The sequence below is a fragment of the Artemia sp. Qi Xiang Cuo genome, chromosome 3, assembly GCF_049724085.1.
Source record: "Artemia sp. Qi Xiang Cuo chromosome 3, ASM4972408v1, whole genome shotgun sequence".
Taxonomy (NCBI): domain Eukaryota; kingdom Metazoa; phylum Arthropoda; class Branchiopoda; order Anostraca; family Artemiidae; genus Artemia; species Artemia sp. Qi Xiang Cuo.
This window is the reverse complement of record NC_142796.1, coordinates 4207627-4222528: the sequence shown is the minus strand read 5'-3', so window position 1 is coordinate 4222528 and position 14902 is coordinate 4207627. Positions and strand designations below refer to the sequence as shown.

Sequence of the window (14902 nt, the reverse complement as noted above, 5' to 3'; positions counted from 1 at the left end):
TGAGAACCAACAGATGGAAAGTGGAATTAGTTCCGCTTCAGATGATACTTCTTCCTTCCAGCAAAGGAAGTGCAGAACAAATAAAGAAGGAAAAAAGAAGAAAAATGGTGAATCACGTCTTAGAAAGAGAAATCAAACACGGAAACAAAGGTTGCGTGAAGATGACTTGAGGCATATGCTGAATGAATCTGATAGTAATGAGTCTGATAACAGGCAACAGAGTCAAGGGGGGCTAATTTCTAGTTCAGATAATTCCCCCTTGGTGAAATTTACGAAGAATAAAAAAATTGCCAACAAAGAAGTTAGACAAAAGATCAGTAATAAAAAAACTATAGATTTCTTATCTGATAGTAATGATGAAATTGAATATAAAAAGACTTCACTAGAGTCTAGTTCTTTTAGGTCTAATAGGATTGAAAAGAAATGTGCCAAAGTTTCGAAATTGCCCCCAAAATCAAATACTGGAACAAAAAATGAGTCAAAAACTAAAAAAAAGGACATTATGTTTCATGCTGAGGAAAACTCAGAAACAGATACAAAGTCAATGAAAGAGAACAAAAATTTGCGTAGAAATCGAAAACGAAGATACAGTTTAGCCAAAACAAAAGAAGATCAATCTGTGCAACAGTCATCAAGCGGTTCAGATGAAGAAGTCTTGCTGAAAACTAAACCGAAAAAAAAGAAGCTGTCTGAAAAATCTGAAAGCTCAGATGAAGATCTTCCACTCAAAGAGAGACTTGTTGGGGTAAGCAGACCTGAAAAATTAAGTCGTTCAAATGCAAGATCTTGCACAACTCGGAGAAATATCAATCGTGGTTATATAGAGGAAGAATCTGAAAAATCGAAGTCTTCAAAATCAAGTTCTGACAAAATTCAGAAAGAAATTAGAAAATTTAAAAAAAAATCAAACAGCTCTGAAAATGAGCTATCAATCTGTTGAACAATCTTCAAGTAGTTCGGATGAAGATGCCCCACTTAAAAAGACACTAGCCAAGGTAAACAGATTTCAAAAATCAACTCCTTTAAATTCAAGATCTAACACAACTCAGAGAAATACAACGAGTTCTGATTACAAGGATGATTCTGAGGAGGAATCCTTAAGCAGCTCAGATGAAGATGTTTTGATGAAAAAGTGTAAATTAAGGTAAGATAAGATGTTTATTGAAACTAGTCGAAAAATATCATTTATATAGATATTGAATAGGATAGGTCCTAAGACACTACCATGTGGGGCACCACCAGTGACTCTACATCTCTCAGAGAGGATCGATTCTCCTTCATTAGTAAAAAGCCTCACTCTCTGCGTTCGATCTGTAAGAAATGCTGAGATCCAGCTCACAAGGTCTGCATTAATTCCACATGAGATGAGTTTTTTGTTCAAGTGTGTGGATGTGGAACTTTGTCAAATGCTTTTGACAAGGTGAAGAAACAGGACATCCACAGGTATGCCCTGATCAATCAGATCTGTTATTACATCATAAGTGTCCAGCAAATTTGTTTCTACAGATTTTCCTGGTTAAAAACCATGCTGGCTTGGCAATAGTATCCCATTAAGTTTGAGATGCTTCATGAAATAGTCACTTGCCATTGTTTCCAGGATTTTAGCAACAGCAGAAGTAATAATTATGGGATGGTAGTTTTCTGTGCTGGATTTTTTTGCTTTTTTGAACAAAGGGGTGACAAATGTTGTTTTACAATCTGTTGGCACTTCCTTGGTACATAGGGAGACTTTGAATAATTGGGAGAGTGGCTTGGCAATGCCTTCAGCAACTTCTTGTAGAAGGTGTGGATGTAACCTATCTGGCCCAACTGATTTGCTGACATCTAGCAATTTAACTCATTTAAGGATATTTGTACTATGAATCTCAATGGGCGCCATTGGAGGGTGGATTTTTGTGGGCTAAATATTGGGTGGTTCTGTATCTGATGTGCTACTAAAAACAGACAGAAACTGGTGGTTCAATTCACCTGCAATTTCTTTGACATCTGTTAGTTCAGCTCCTGAAGCAGTTAGTTTAGATATTGATCACCAACCAGGACTTTTACTAGACACATATTGCCAAAATTTCTTTGGATATGCTTGCATTCTTTAGGTAGTGTGGCTTCATGGTTCTGATAATGTTCCCTGGTTAAATTTCTCAACTTATCTGTTGCTATTTCAAACTTCTTGTACTGGCCTGGATTCTCAGCTTCTTTGTATTTTTTTCGATATCCCTTTTTTTTTCATTGAGCTGCTTTTATTTATCTTGGTGATGTACTAAAAAGTCTTTGGCCTTCTCCTGTAAGATATAGAAGAGTTGCTGACTTATATTCTAAGTAAAGTTATCTTGAAATTTTCTCATTGCTCCTCCACTGATCCCTGTAAAATTTCACTCCAGCTCACTATTTTCAGTTCCTTCCTGATAGAATTATAATCTATGAAGACCCTTTTAATAAATCTATCAGTCACAGTCTTTAGGCATAGCTGCATTTCTATAGCTATGTGGTCACTCTTACCAATGGAGAGTAAGTACTCAATATGTTCCAAAAGGTCTTGGTTATTATGGAAAATAAGGTCTAATAGGGTTGGGTTCTGGAAGATTCTATATCTAGTTGGTTCATCAACAGCTTGGTATAGTGAGAGGTCATGTATGCAATCAAGGAATGGTTGTTGTGTTGCACCATCTTCATGATAACCAAATCCTTCTTCCCATGATATTTGTGGGAATTTAAAGTTCCCAGCTATTAGCAAATTACCTTTATGTGTTGCACTGATTTTTCAAAAATGATCTGCTATGGCTTGTTCTGTGAGAATTTTAGATTGAGCTGAAGGGCTTCAATAAATACAAGCAATTCTTGTAATACGGTGCCAGGGTCAAGTGGAACCTTTAGATAAAGGCAGACCAACTCAAAATAATCATTAATAGGGGGACTATCTACCACTTTAACATCATATTCTGCTCTAACTATTGCCAATACACCCCTTCTGCAATTACTTGAACTAAAGTTTGACATTACCTGGTATCCAGGAATAGAGATAGTGAGAAAAATAAGGTCCAATGTTGGTTCTGCTTAGCTGTGTTTTTGAGATGGCAGTTAAAACACTTTATACAAGATATAAAAAAAAATAGGGTTGTGACTTTGATTACTGCCCAGTGACATGCCTTCCAACTAAGTCTGCTAGGATAGATGCAATTGAAGCCCAATTGGTAACAGTGACCACATATAGGTATGATCAAGAGGACCATTCTTCTGTAGTTTAAAGTAGACACCACCACACAATATAAATTTCTGATAGTGTGTGAGTTGGGTTGGGTATGACAAGCAACATCTTGCACTTCTTTCAATCAGATTTCATGTATTTGTGTTTTTGTAATTAAACCAGCCTAAATTGGCGTTACTGTCCAGATTAGAACTTCATTTGGTTTAATTGTTTTTCAAAACTAAGTAAAGTGTTCGTTTTTTTTTTGCAGAGGGGAATTTATTGGCGAACTAAAATGGTATTGTTTTGGTACCATCCATTTTTGTCAAGCTTTAGTTAGTATATTTGAAGTCAGCATTAAAAGGCTTATCAAGTGGTGTGGTTATCTTTTACATTGTAAGATAATGTAAAAAAAACAAATATTTACTGCTTATACTGGCTTTTGTGTCAAGGAACTCAGGGTAATTATTTTAGCTAAGCAAACTAATCTTGGACATAATGTAGATAATTTTAGATTAGACCAGTCTAGTTGGGATTTCTAAGTGGTACTAGGCACTCAGACAGTTCCTAGGCCAATAGTCAGTTTGATTAAAATGTATCGTAGGCAGCGCGATCGCGCTGCCTAAGTAAAGAACGATGCTGGCACAATGTATTATTTATTTATTTTATTTTTGTATTTTGTTTTCCATAACAGGGCACTTCATATCGAAGGAGTTGTCGTAGAAACTTCGAAAAGGGCTCATTCGATTGGGAATTGGAGTGGCTAGTGCCCTTTTTAATAGTCAAAAGTGATTGGGGGAAACTACCCCCCCCCCCCCACGCCCATCATTCCCCGAACACATCCAATCAAAATTTTGAGATAGCCATTTTGTTCAGCTTAGTTGATTTCCAGATTGAAAATATGTTTTTGAGGAGGTCAATCCCCCAAAACCCTCAGGGCAGGGGTTTTAAGTTATGCCCTGGGGGCATATAAGAACGATGTTGGCACAATGTATGATTCATTAATTTTTTCCATCAGAGCAGGTCACTTCGTTTCGAAGAAGTTGTCGTAGAAACTTCGAAAAGGGCTCATTCAATTGGAAATTGGAGTGGCTTGTGCCCTTTTTAATAGTCGAAAGTGATTGGAAAGTGACTAACACCCCTTCCACGCCTACCATTTCCCGAAACACATCCAATAAAAATTTTGAGATAGCCAATTTGTTCAGTGTAGTTGATTTTCAGATAGAAATTTTGTTTTTGAGGATGACACTCCCCCACAGCCCTCAGGGCAAGGGTTGTAAGTTATGCCCTGGGGGGATATAAGGTTTTTTACAGAAGGCGTTGTCGTAGAAACCTCAAAAATGGCTCATTCGATTGGAAATTCAAAGGGCTAGTGCCCTTTTTAATAGTCGAAAGGGATTGGAGGGCAACTAAGCCTCCTATCACGCCTTTTCCCCAAACACAACTAATCAAAATTTTGAGGTAGCCATTTTATTCAACGTAGTTTTAAGTTCTGGAATTTAGGTCTTTGAGGATGACACCCCCCCCCCCCACAACCGTCAGGGCAAGGGTTTTAAGTTATGCCCTGGGGGCATATAAGGTTTTTATAGAACACGTTGTCGTAGAAACTTCAAAAGGAGTTTATTCGATTGTAAATTGAAATGGCTAGTGCCCTTTTTAATAGTCGAAAGTGATTGGAAGGCAACTAACACCCCTTCCACGCCCACCGTTTCCCCAAACACATCCAATAAATATTTTGAGATAGCCATTTTGTTCCACGCAGTTCAAAGTTCAGGAAATTATACCTTTGAGCAGGACACTCCCCCCACAGTCTTCAGGGCAAGGGTTATAAGTTATGCCCTGGGGGCTGAAAAGGTTTTTATTGAAATCTTTGTCGTAGAAACTTGAAAAACGGGTCATTCGATTGGAAATTCAAAGGGCTAGTGCCTTTTAATAGTCGAAAGTGATTTGAGGGCAACTAACCCCCCTCTCACGCCCTTTTCCCCAAACCCATCCAATCAAAATTTTTAGATAGCTATTTTATTCAACGTAGTTGAAAGTTTCGGAAATTAGGTCTTTAAGGATGACAACCCCTCCCCCCCAGAGCCCTCGGGACAAGGGTTGTAAGATATACCCAAGGAGCATATAAGGTTTTTATTGAAAGCGTTGTCGTAGAAACTTCAAAAGGGCTCATTCAATTGATAATTCAAGGGGCTGGTGCCCATTTTTATATTTGAAAGTGATTAGAGAGCGACTAAAACCCCTCTCACACCCACAATATTCCCAAACGCATCCAATCAAAATTTTGAGATATCTAATTTGTTCAACGTAGTTGAAAGTTCTTGAAATTCGGTCTTTTAGGATTATAACCCCATCAGAGCCTTCAGTGCAAGGGTTGTAAGTAATGCCCTGGGGGCATATAAGGTTTATATAGAAAGTTGTTGTAGAAATTTCAAAAACAGCGCATTTGATTAGAAATTGAAATTGCCCTTTTTAACAGTCGAAGGTGAGTGGAGAGTAATTAACCCCCCTTTACGCCCACCATTTCCCCAAAAACAGTCAATAAAAGTTTAGAGATAGCCATTTTGTTCAACGTAGTTGAAAGTTCTGAAAATTATGTATTTAAAGATGAAAAAACCCCCAGAGCCCCCAGAGCAATGGCTGTAAGTTATGCCCTGGGGACATAACAGGTTCTTATAGATAGAGCTGTCATAAAACTTCAAAAGGGGGCTCATTCAATTGGAAATTGAGAGGGCTAGTGCCCTTTTTAATAGTCGAAAGTGATTGGAGGGTAACTAACTCCCTCTCACGCCTGCCATTCCTCCAATCATTTTCAATAACAATTTTTAGAGAGTCCTTGTTTTCAACTTAATTGTATGCTCTAAAAGATGGGTCTACGAGATTGACACCCCCCCCCCCAGACCTCCAGGCAAGGGTAGTAGATTATACCCTCGATGCATATAAGATTTTTATTGACAGTTGTGCCGTATAAACTTCAAATGGGCTCATTTGATTGGAAATTCAAAGGGCGAGTGCCATTTTTAATAGTTGAAAGTGATTGGAGAGCAACTACCGCCCATCTCATACCCATCATTCCCCCAAAGACATCCAATAAAAATTTTGAGATAGCCATTTTGCTTAATGTAGTTGAAAGTTCTGGAAATTCGGTCTTAGAGGATGACAACCACCCTAACAGCCCTTAGGGTAAGGGTTGTAATTTATGCCCTGGCGGCATATAAGGTGTTTATAGAAAGTATTGTCGTTTCAAAAAGGGCTGATTCGATTGGAAATCGAAAGGCCTAGTGCCCTTTTTAATAGTCGGAAAGGATTGGAAGGCTTGACATTTTTATAGTGAAAATCGATGTGGGTATAATGTATTATTTTTTGTTGTTGTTCTTGTTTAGACCAGGGCACTTCGTATCGAAGGAGTTGTCGTGGGAACTTCGAAAATGGCTCATTCGATCTAAAATAGAAAGGGCTGATGCCCTTTTTAATAGTCGAAAGTGATTGAAGGGCAACTAATCCCCCTCCCTCGCCTACCCTCCCATTTGCCCATTATCTTTAAAAACTAAATTCTGCCTTAAGATTAAATGGAAATGCGCTCTGTCAATGCTAATTCCCGATAAGGCATCTCAGCAGTATCCCAAGAACGACTGAGGGTATTATGTTCAATTTTTCGGGGCTACTTCTGCTCCTAAAATTTAACCAAATCAAAATAGCGTAAGTGTATCCAAGCTATCAAAGAAAGTAAACAGATTCTATTCCGAATGGTATCAAGTTTTCCGTTTCAGGTCAACTAGAGGAGGTATGAAACTAAATTAAACACTACTATTTTTGTCAAGATTTTTAAAAGGGTGTGTGTTGTTAAAAATTGCTGAAAATTTTTCTCCAGCATTCAAATAGCAGGCCAAACTATAAAGTCTTAAAAAAACGAAAAGATTTAAAGTATTATTTTCTTTTTCCCTGAAAAGACTGTCAATATAAAACGAACAGAAATTAATTAAAAACACGTTTTCCACAATATGAGTTTTTCAAAGAAAAGTAAAGAACTCCATTAAACAAAAAATGAGCAAAAATAAAATCAAATAATCTACCAAGCGTGAAACTACCACAAACCAGCATCGATAAATAAATGAAACCCAAAACGAACAGAAATTACAATAAATAACCGAGTCACGCTCAAAACGAGCAGAAATTAACATAAGTTGGGCTCAAAACTCCTATGACTTCCCAAGGCCATAACGAGGTTTGCACTTTACTGAAAAAAATATAAATGTTTTTACTTTTATAACTTTAATAAATCAAACAATATTTGGGTTTCATTTATTTCTCGATGCTGATTTGTAGTAGTTTCACGCTTGGTAGATTATTTGATTTTATTTTTGCTCATTTTTTGTTTAATGGAGTTCTTTACTTCTCTTTGAAAAAGCTTATTTTGTGGAAAAAGTTTTTTTAATTAATCTCCTAAAATGATAGCAGGTTCTTAGTCTTGCATATGATGTAGACATATTTAAATAATTTGAATTAGCTGATGGGTTTGAGTGATTGAGTGGGAATTGGCTGACTAACTCTTGGAAAGCTTCTTTATCTAATATCTAAGCTTAAGTAGAAGTTACTCTTATAGACTAGTCTATTTTAACACAATTATTCATTGTCAGAACACTTTTTTTTTAATTAGCTAGCTGTTTTTATATTTTAGTTTATGTACTTTTAAACACTTTATGTGACAACCATGGTGGGATAGTTATGCGATATGTAGACTAATGTTAGTGATTTAAACAAGAACACTCTGTACAATGTCTTAATACAACCCTACGATATTTTAAAGTGTTGATGTGGCCTGTGCCAAATATATCTCTGTGTGACTGATACTGAAATTGATGTGGCTCCAGTTAAAGCCCAATATTTATTGGAGGATTGCACATATATGAGTGGTTGATTTGCTCAAATGTCAACTAAACAACAGCAACAACACATCTATGATTTAAATCCTTTGTACCCATTTTAAGATCCTGCATCTAAGATTTTGCAGTATTTTCCATTATTAGACTTGTCTCTACTATTAACTTTAGTTACTACTCTAGTTAAACAGTCAACAGTTAAGCTGTAGCTATCAAGGAGGCACACTTGTGCCTCTTTAAAGAGGCGACCCACCACAATGTTAAGCGATTTCCGGTCCTAGCGGTCGCAGAGAGACAGCGGTGATCGTATTTTGTAGTCCAAGCTCCAACTAAGAAACGTGCAAAATTTCACCCCCCTCCGACTTCATCTTCATGGGTAAAAGTGGGCCAGAAGTTTCGACCCTCCGACCACAGCCCCCCTTTAACATTGTCCGATTGGGTTGAAATTTAGAGGTTAAGCTGTCCTAGGGCCCGGGAGCTTATCCTCGAAATTTCAGCTCAATCCGATCCTTCCTTCCCTATTTTCCAAAAACCAAATATCAAGTTTTGTGGGGATTTGCTTGCGTCAAAAATAGATACAAGAGACTAAAATAATATAACAAGTGTCTCTGTGGTACAATGGCCGCTGTTCCTGACTGCTAGGTGGAAGATCCGGGTTCGATTCCCTGTCATAAAAATTTTTTTATATACTGAATTTAAAGTTTAAAAAAGAAACTCAGTTTCTTTTTTAAATCCAATCTATTAACTCCTTCGGCTCAACAGGCGTCTCCAGAAGAATATCACAGTCGGCCTTCAGGTTACAGGTAAGTCTCCACTGCCGTGATAACATGCCGTATACCCGCATGCTCGAAAAAAGTTGAAAAAGAAAATCTTACTGTGCATTTGATTTGAGTATTCAGGAATTAAAAGCCTTAACACAAGAATCTTCAAAAGCGGGGGTTTTGGGAGGCGGCAGCCCCCCATCTTTAACTCCTGAAGGTGCAGTTGGGGGGCTACCGCCCCCCAAACTCCTGCTTCCGTATATGAAAGGGGCTGTGCCCTCCTCAACGCCTCGCTCTTTACGCTAAAGTTTGACTTTCTCACAACTCTTTTTTTAATCAATAAAAACTTTAGCGTAAAGAGCGAGGCGTTGAGGAGGGCACAGCCCCTTTCATATACGGAAGCGGGGGTTTAGGGGGCGGCAGCCCCCCAACTGCACCTCCTAATCCCTGTACGTTTTAAGGTTCGAACTTGTGACTCAGCCTCTTTAACTCTTTAGAAAACGTAGTTTTTTTTCAAATAATTCTACTATAAACTGATCACCATCACCACATTTAAAATATGTAGTATTGCATGTGGTTATCTCATTACACATCTCCCTTCCCAAAGGGCAATGATGCCCTCATTATAACAAACTTTTATCGCCCAAACAATCTGAGTTTACGATGTAATTAAATTTTTAGTTAGATCAAACTTGAGATGACCAAGATAAAAAATAAAACAATAATTTTATGATATGAAAAGTGCAGATAAGGAACTATCAATGACACAACACTTAATTTGAAAACACGTGAAGTTTAGTTTAAATGACAATAGTGGATATACAGAGGCATGTAAAGGTTTATAACAAGGAATTTGAAAACAAAACATGGGATTATAGTGATTCATGTGCAAAATATATGACTTGAATCTATTACTTGATATAAACATTTCAATTGTGTCATGCATGTTATTTTTAAAACTTCACACCACACCATTACCCTTTCCGACGAAGTGGTTCCTCAGTGAAACCACCTTTTCATATTTTTTTTTCCATGAACCATAGGTGGTTAAAATAAGAAACCATTGGTCTAGCATATACCTAGCAGCGCTATCTGACGGGCGAAATTTTATGGGCCGCCTAATCGACCCCTAGTGAGGCATAGCTCAGTATTTCGATGGGACCACGTGCTGTTTTTTAACAAAAAGTAAGAAAGTTCAAAATACTTGATAATTGTTATATCTTTAATATTGTTTTCCTTCCAATTTGTTGTTTGTTTAGCAGAGTACGAGTTAGTAGCATCACAGTTTCAGATACAAGCACGATAAGAAGATATTGGACATGAGAGGCTGGCCATCCCCGATGACCACCTTGCAACACATGCTAAAAAGTTGTTTCTTGTTTTTTTGGAGTGGTTTGAGCTTGAGGCCACTTCGCCAGCTCAACAAAAAAAATGAAACTCAAGCAATTTTCAAAAGACTGGGTCTAGCATCTAAAATCTCAAATTAAATTTGCTCTTTTTCAGCTAAATCGTTATGGCAGGCCGTCCTTTGCGGACACAGCGCAATTTCAAAGTTATTTAATGACATACCTTCAGATCTAGAATCCGAACTTGACATGTTATCAATGGATGATGCTGATGATTGGCTGCCGGACCTTCCAGTTTAAAATTCTGAATCACTGAGCAACTTACTGGCTAGAGAGCTATCATCAAGTGACGACGAAACCGCTAATCAAGTGGACGGAGTAATAGAAGCAAACGACAAGCCAGAATCAAGTAACGACAAAGATTATCTTTCCCTTCTAGTCATAGACTCATAGAGAAGAAGTGGAGTAAGACATTTGAAGTCAAAGATGTTGAGCCCTTCACCGAGTCCAGCTGACACTACCGAGTTTGGACTTGGAGAATGAGTAGTTATAGATCTTACGACGGGATTAGAAGGCAAAAATATCACATTTATTTTGACAATTTTGTCATTTTAGTAAACCTCATGGAAAAAATGAAGAACAACGAGCTCTGCTGCTGTAATACAGTTCGTGCAAACCGTAAAGGTCTACTCAAACTCAAAGCCGAAAAAAAGCTGAGACAAGGTGATTCAGACTATGCTGTGAGGTCAGATGGAATCCACTGTTTACGATGAAAGGACAAACGATGTATACAACTTCATTTGACGATTCATAAAGGAGGAGAAGTGACACAGATTAGTAGGAAGGGCAAAGATGGATCTGTTACCCAAGTTATATGCCCAAACAAGCTTGGGCATGCAACCCAAATAAGGTTGGTCGTCCAGTACAAGTTTATGGGTTGCATGAATAAAGCTGATATGTTCAAGTCTCTATGCATAGACAGGAAAAGCAGAAAGTGATGGTACCGCCTACTGTGGTACTTCATCGACATTACAATGGTCAACGCCTTTGTCTTGTTCAGGTTGTCCACTATACCAGGTGCTAACAAGATGATGTTGAAGGACTTTAGTTGTCATATTGTCACTGGTTTCGTTTGAAGTTATTCGTGCACGGGTGAGAGAGGTTAGTCATCCAGAAAATCGGAAGTTATCTCCAAATTCAAGCCTTATGTTGCTCAAGAAAAAAGATTGGATCAATCAAAACACTTACCTATTCAGGGTACTTCAAGAAGACATGCTCAATATTGTACAAAGGTTGAGCCCCATCGCACAATATGGCAGTGTTCAGTTTGCAAAGTTCCATTGTCCGTGAACTACACGAAGAACTGCTTTAGTTCTTTTCACTAGAAGTGGGGTTTTTCTGCATATGTGTCAAAGTGGTCTCTACCGGAGACCACCTTATATTTCATTTCATAGTTGGAATAATTTTTTTTAAGATCAGTATTTGTCGGTTTCTAAGTCCAGGGACATAGGAAACGCAAAAAAAAAAAAATGGAATTTTCTGACGATTTCATAATTCGTGCTGGAAAAGGCTAGGGGGGGCAGCCAATTCTGTCATGAAGGGTGGGGGGCTGAAGTTCTATTGGGAGTTCACAAAAGCTTACATTGCCAGCAAGCTATATCATTCCTATGAAATCTTTATTAATAAGTAATCACCAAAAATCATCAATAAGCTTCAGCATTAATGTTCTTGGATTTGAGCTAGATCTTTCCATGACATTATGGATAATTGCATGTTTTTTTACTTTTATTCTGTCATTCCAGCTGTTTATTTCCAGCTTTTTCAACCATCTACCTTTTATCAACTGCTTTTTTAGCTATCTACCTTTTTTCAACTGTTTTTTCAATCATCTGCTTTTTCAGCCATATCTAGTGTAAATTTGAATTTCTAGGGGGAGGGGCAAGTGCCCCCCCCCCCTCTGTCCCTCTGCCCTCCTTTCCGTACGCCCACGATATCAAGTGCATAGGTAGTACAATAAACAATATTGTGTGGGATAGAATCAAAATGTAAAATTCTAGGGATATTTAATGAAATGGGAAATTATGACTTCAGTGATATCTTAAAAAAAAAGAGATGGAAACCAAAAATGACTGTAGAAGTCATGCTCAAATTTGATACAAAAATCAGGGAGTTTTCTAGGAAAAACAAGCAGGCATTATTAATACTCTTACACATAAATTATAGAAGCATTTTTCTCTTGCAGTTGGAAATGTTCCCTATTTAAAAGAAATTCTAATGAATATTTTCTCCGTCTTCAGTCAGCATTTCCTCAATTGTAGGCATCCAGCAAGTATCTTGTTCAATTTGCTATTTGGAATTTATTGTTACCTGTAAGTCACAAATAATAAAGTTGTTCTTTTCTTAAAACTTATGTCTTTTACTTGCTTTTGTTGATATAAAAGAGGTAAATGTTAGCCTATTCTTCTATTTGAGCTCAAGGCAGTTCCCAGGCCACAACCATGCTCAAGATAAACATTAGCCTATTCCTCTAGGGTGAAGGTTGGTCTACACCTAACATATTGCTTTTTGTACAATTTACCGGAGTTGGTTCTTATTGTATCACATTATCTTTTGGAACACTAGACTCTTGTAGAACTTTACAATAATTAATTTAAAAAAAAATTAAGTTTTTCTGTGGGAATTAATGAGCATACATTGCAACTTAAAACAAACAAAAATTATTGCTTCACAGTCTATCCAAACCAACTGATGATATTTGATTACAGAAAACTTGTGCTCTACCAAAAAAACAACAACAATATAGTAGTTTTGGTACAGTAAGAGCAAACTGATTAAGGACACTTCTTCAACTACAAAAAAGGACTTGAGGATCGTTGCTTTATTTTTGATTTTTTCATTTAATTTGGTGTAATTTATGCTCTATTCCTAGCTGATGGGTGGGGGTATGATTCCTGGTTTGGCCAGTTATTTGGTTTGGAATTAGGGTCAGTGACGTGACTCTGTAAGCTCACCTAGCGTCAACCCAGCTTTAAATTGATACCTGGACAAATCTGGGAAAGGTAAGCAGGAAGGGTATGCAAAAGCACAGAATGACTAGCCCCCAACCCCCATTGTAGTTTCTGGATGAAGGGCCATGCAATGGAGATCGGCACTGCTGGTTTGGAATATAGAGTCTAGTGCTGTATCCTCTACCTTACCTTTACATATGAACAATGTGTTCAATCTAATGATTGGATCTTTTTTGGTCCTGAAAACGACATTACATGGTTTGTTTTGTATACAAGTCCAAAATGAAGCCATCTTGATGGTTTTAGGAGTATAATCTGGCTCTAGAATGTATTTCATAGCTTAAAATTCTACATTATATAGAGAGAAATAAGTGATGTAAGACTATGAAAAAGCATTATAGATTAGTTTATTGTTGTCAGACTATGTACTCACTTTTGACTCCTAAATCAATATTCTTGTTTTGTATACTTTGCTTTTGTGTTTTCAGCAAAGTGCTAGTTTTCTATAATCAAATATCATCAGTTGTTGCACTAATTTTATCAATATATGTTAGATAGACTGTGAAGCAATAACTTTTGTTTGTTTTAAATTGCAACTTGGCTCTTTACTTCCCTCAGAAAAACTTTGTTTTTAAATTAATTTTTGCCCATTTTTAAAATAAAGTTAATAATTTCTGTTTATTTTAAGTTTTAATGTTGCTCTTTACTTCCTGTTGATTTTTTTTCATTTAGTTTGTGATTGTTTTTCAAATAATGCCACGAAATCCCCCCCCCTCTCCATGCAAAATTTCTCTTTGAAAGTCTTCCCAGAAACTTTCCTTTCCATGGAAAATCCCACCCTAAAAATGTCCAATATTTCCAAATAACAAATACTAGGCTATATGTGAACAATGGGCAAACTGAGTAACTTAACCACCAGGTATGCAAAATGTTCCAGAGCTGTCAGTAGCAGAACTTGACCAAATTCCTTAAGCTGCCAACACTTTAGCAGCACAACTCGTGTTTTGACAGCTTTGCTTTCAGCAAAAAGTGTTTTTACATGTAAAATTTGCAGAACAGTAACAAATGAAAACTAGCATAGTCTGCTGTTAGAAATGTCAATATATTTCTGACTTAACAGTGTAAACTAATTCAGTGCAAAGTCATATACTAGCCATAAATATTATATTCCATAATTTTATATGCACCATTTTATTAAAAGTACTATATCATATGTACTCTAGTACTGCTAGAGGATGTAGTATTCAAAGTCTGAAGTGTACTATATATAGCTTACTGCATTTACTTTATGGGTAGAGTTGTACACTCCAATGTTATATGTAGTATGATAATAATGCATAACCTACTGCATGGTTGATATGCATTGATTGGTAGCCTGGCAGTCACGTGCATTCTGAAGCTGTGATATTAGTTTTGCCCTAATCTAATCGCCACAAGAAACTGAGAAGTGCTGCTACATTGCAGTGTGGCTGTTTTAGGCTACAAATAATTTACATTCCAGCTTTCCCATTACCTGCTTTAACTGTACGTATGCATTGGTAACTACCAGCCCTATTTAGATTATTTCTGTCTGACAAATAAACAGATTTGAGAGACTTTGGTTTTTAGTCCAAGACCTGGGCAAATATTCGCTTTCTGTTGAGGAGAAGTCAAGTAAGTAAAAACTCGTTCACAAGAACAAAGCATAATGATGGCTAAAAATGAAACTTTTCTCAGAGCAACATTG

General features: G+C 37.1%; 1 protein-coding gene across 5 annotated transcripts in view; it reads left to right on the top strand.

Annotated features, from left to right (window-relative positions):
- Positions 1-784: 784 nt before the first annotated feature.
- Positions 785-14902, top strand: part of LOC148953672 (uncharacterized) — a 58506-nt gene continuing 44388 nt past the window's right edge. For 4 of the 5 annotated variants that reach the window (XM_089108413.1, XM_089108412.1, XM_089108411.1 and 1 more), the window contains exon 1: positions 785-1144. In XM_089108413.1, the coding sequence (XP_088964539.1) occupies positions 921-1144 (224 nt within the window). In that variant the 5' untranslated portion in view covers positions 785-920. Of the gene's footprint in view, positions 1145-9865; positions 10008-14902 lie in introns of all 5 variants that reach the window. The other variant, XM_089108415.1, reaches the window with a different exon arrangement.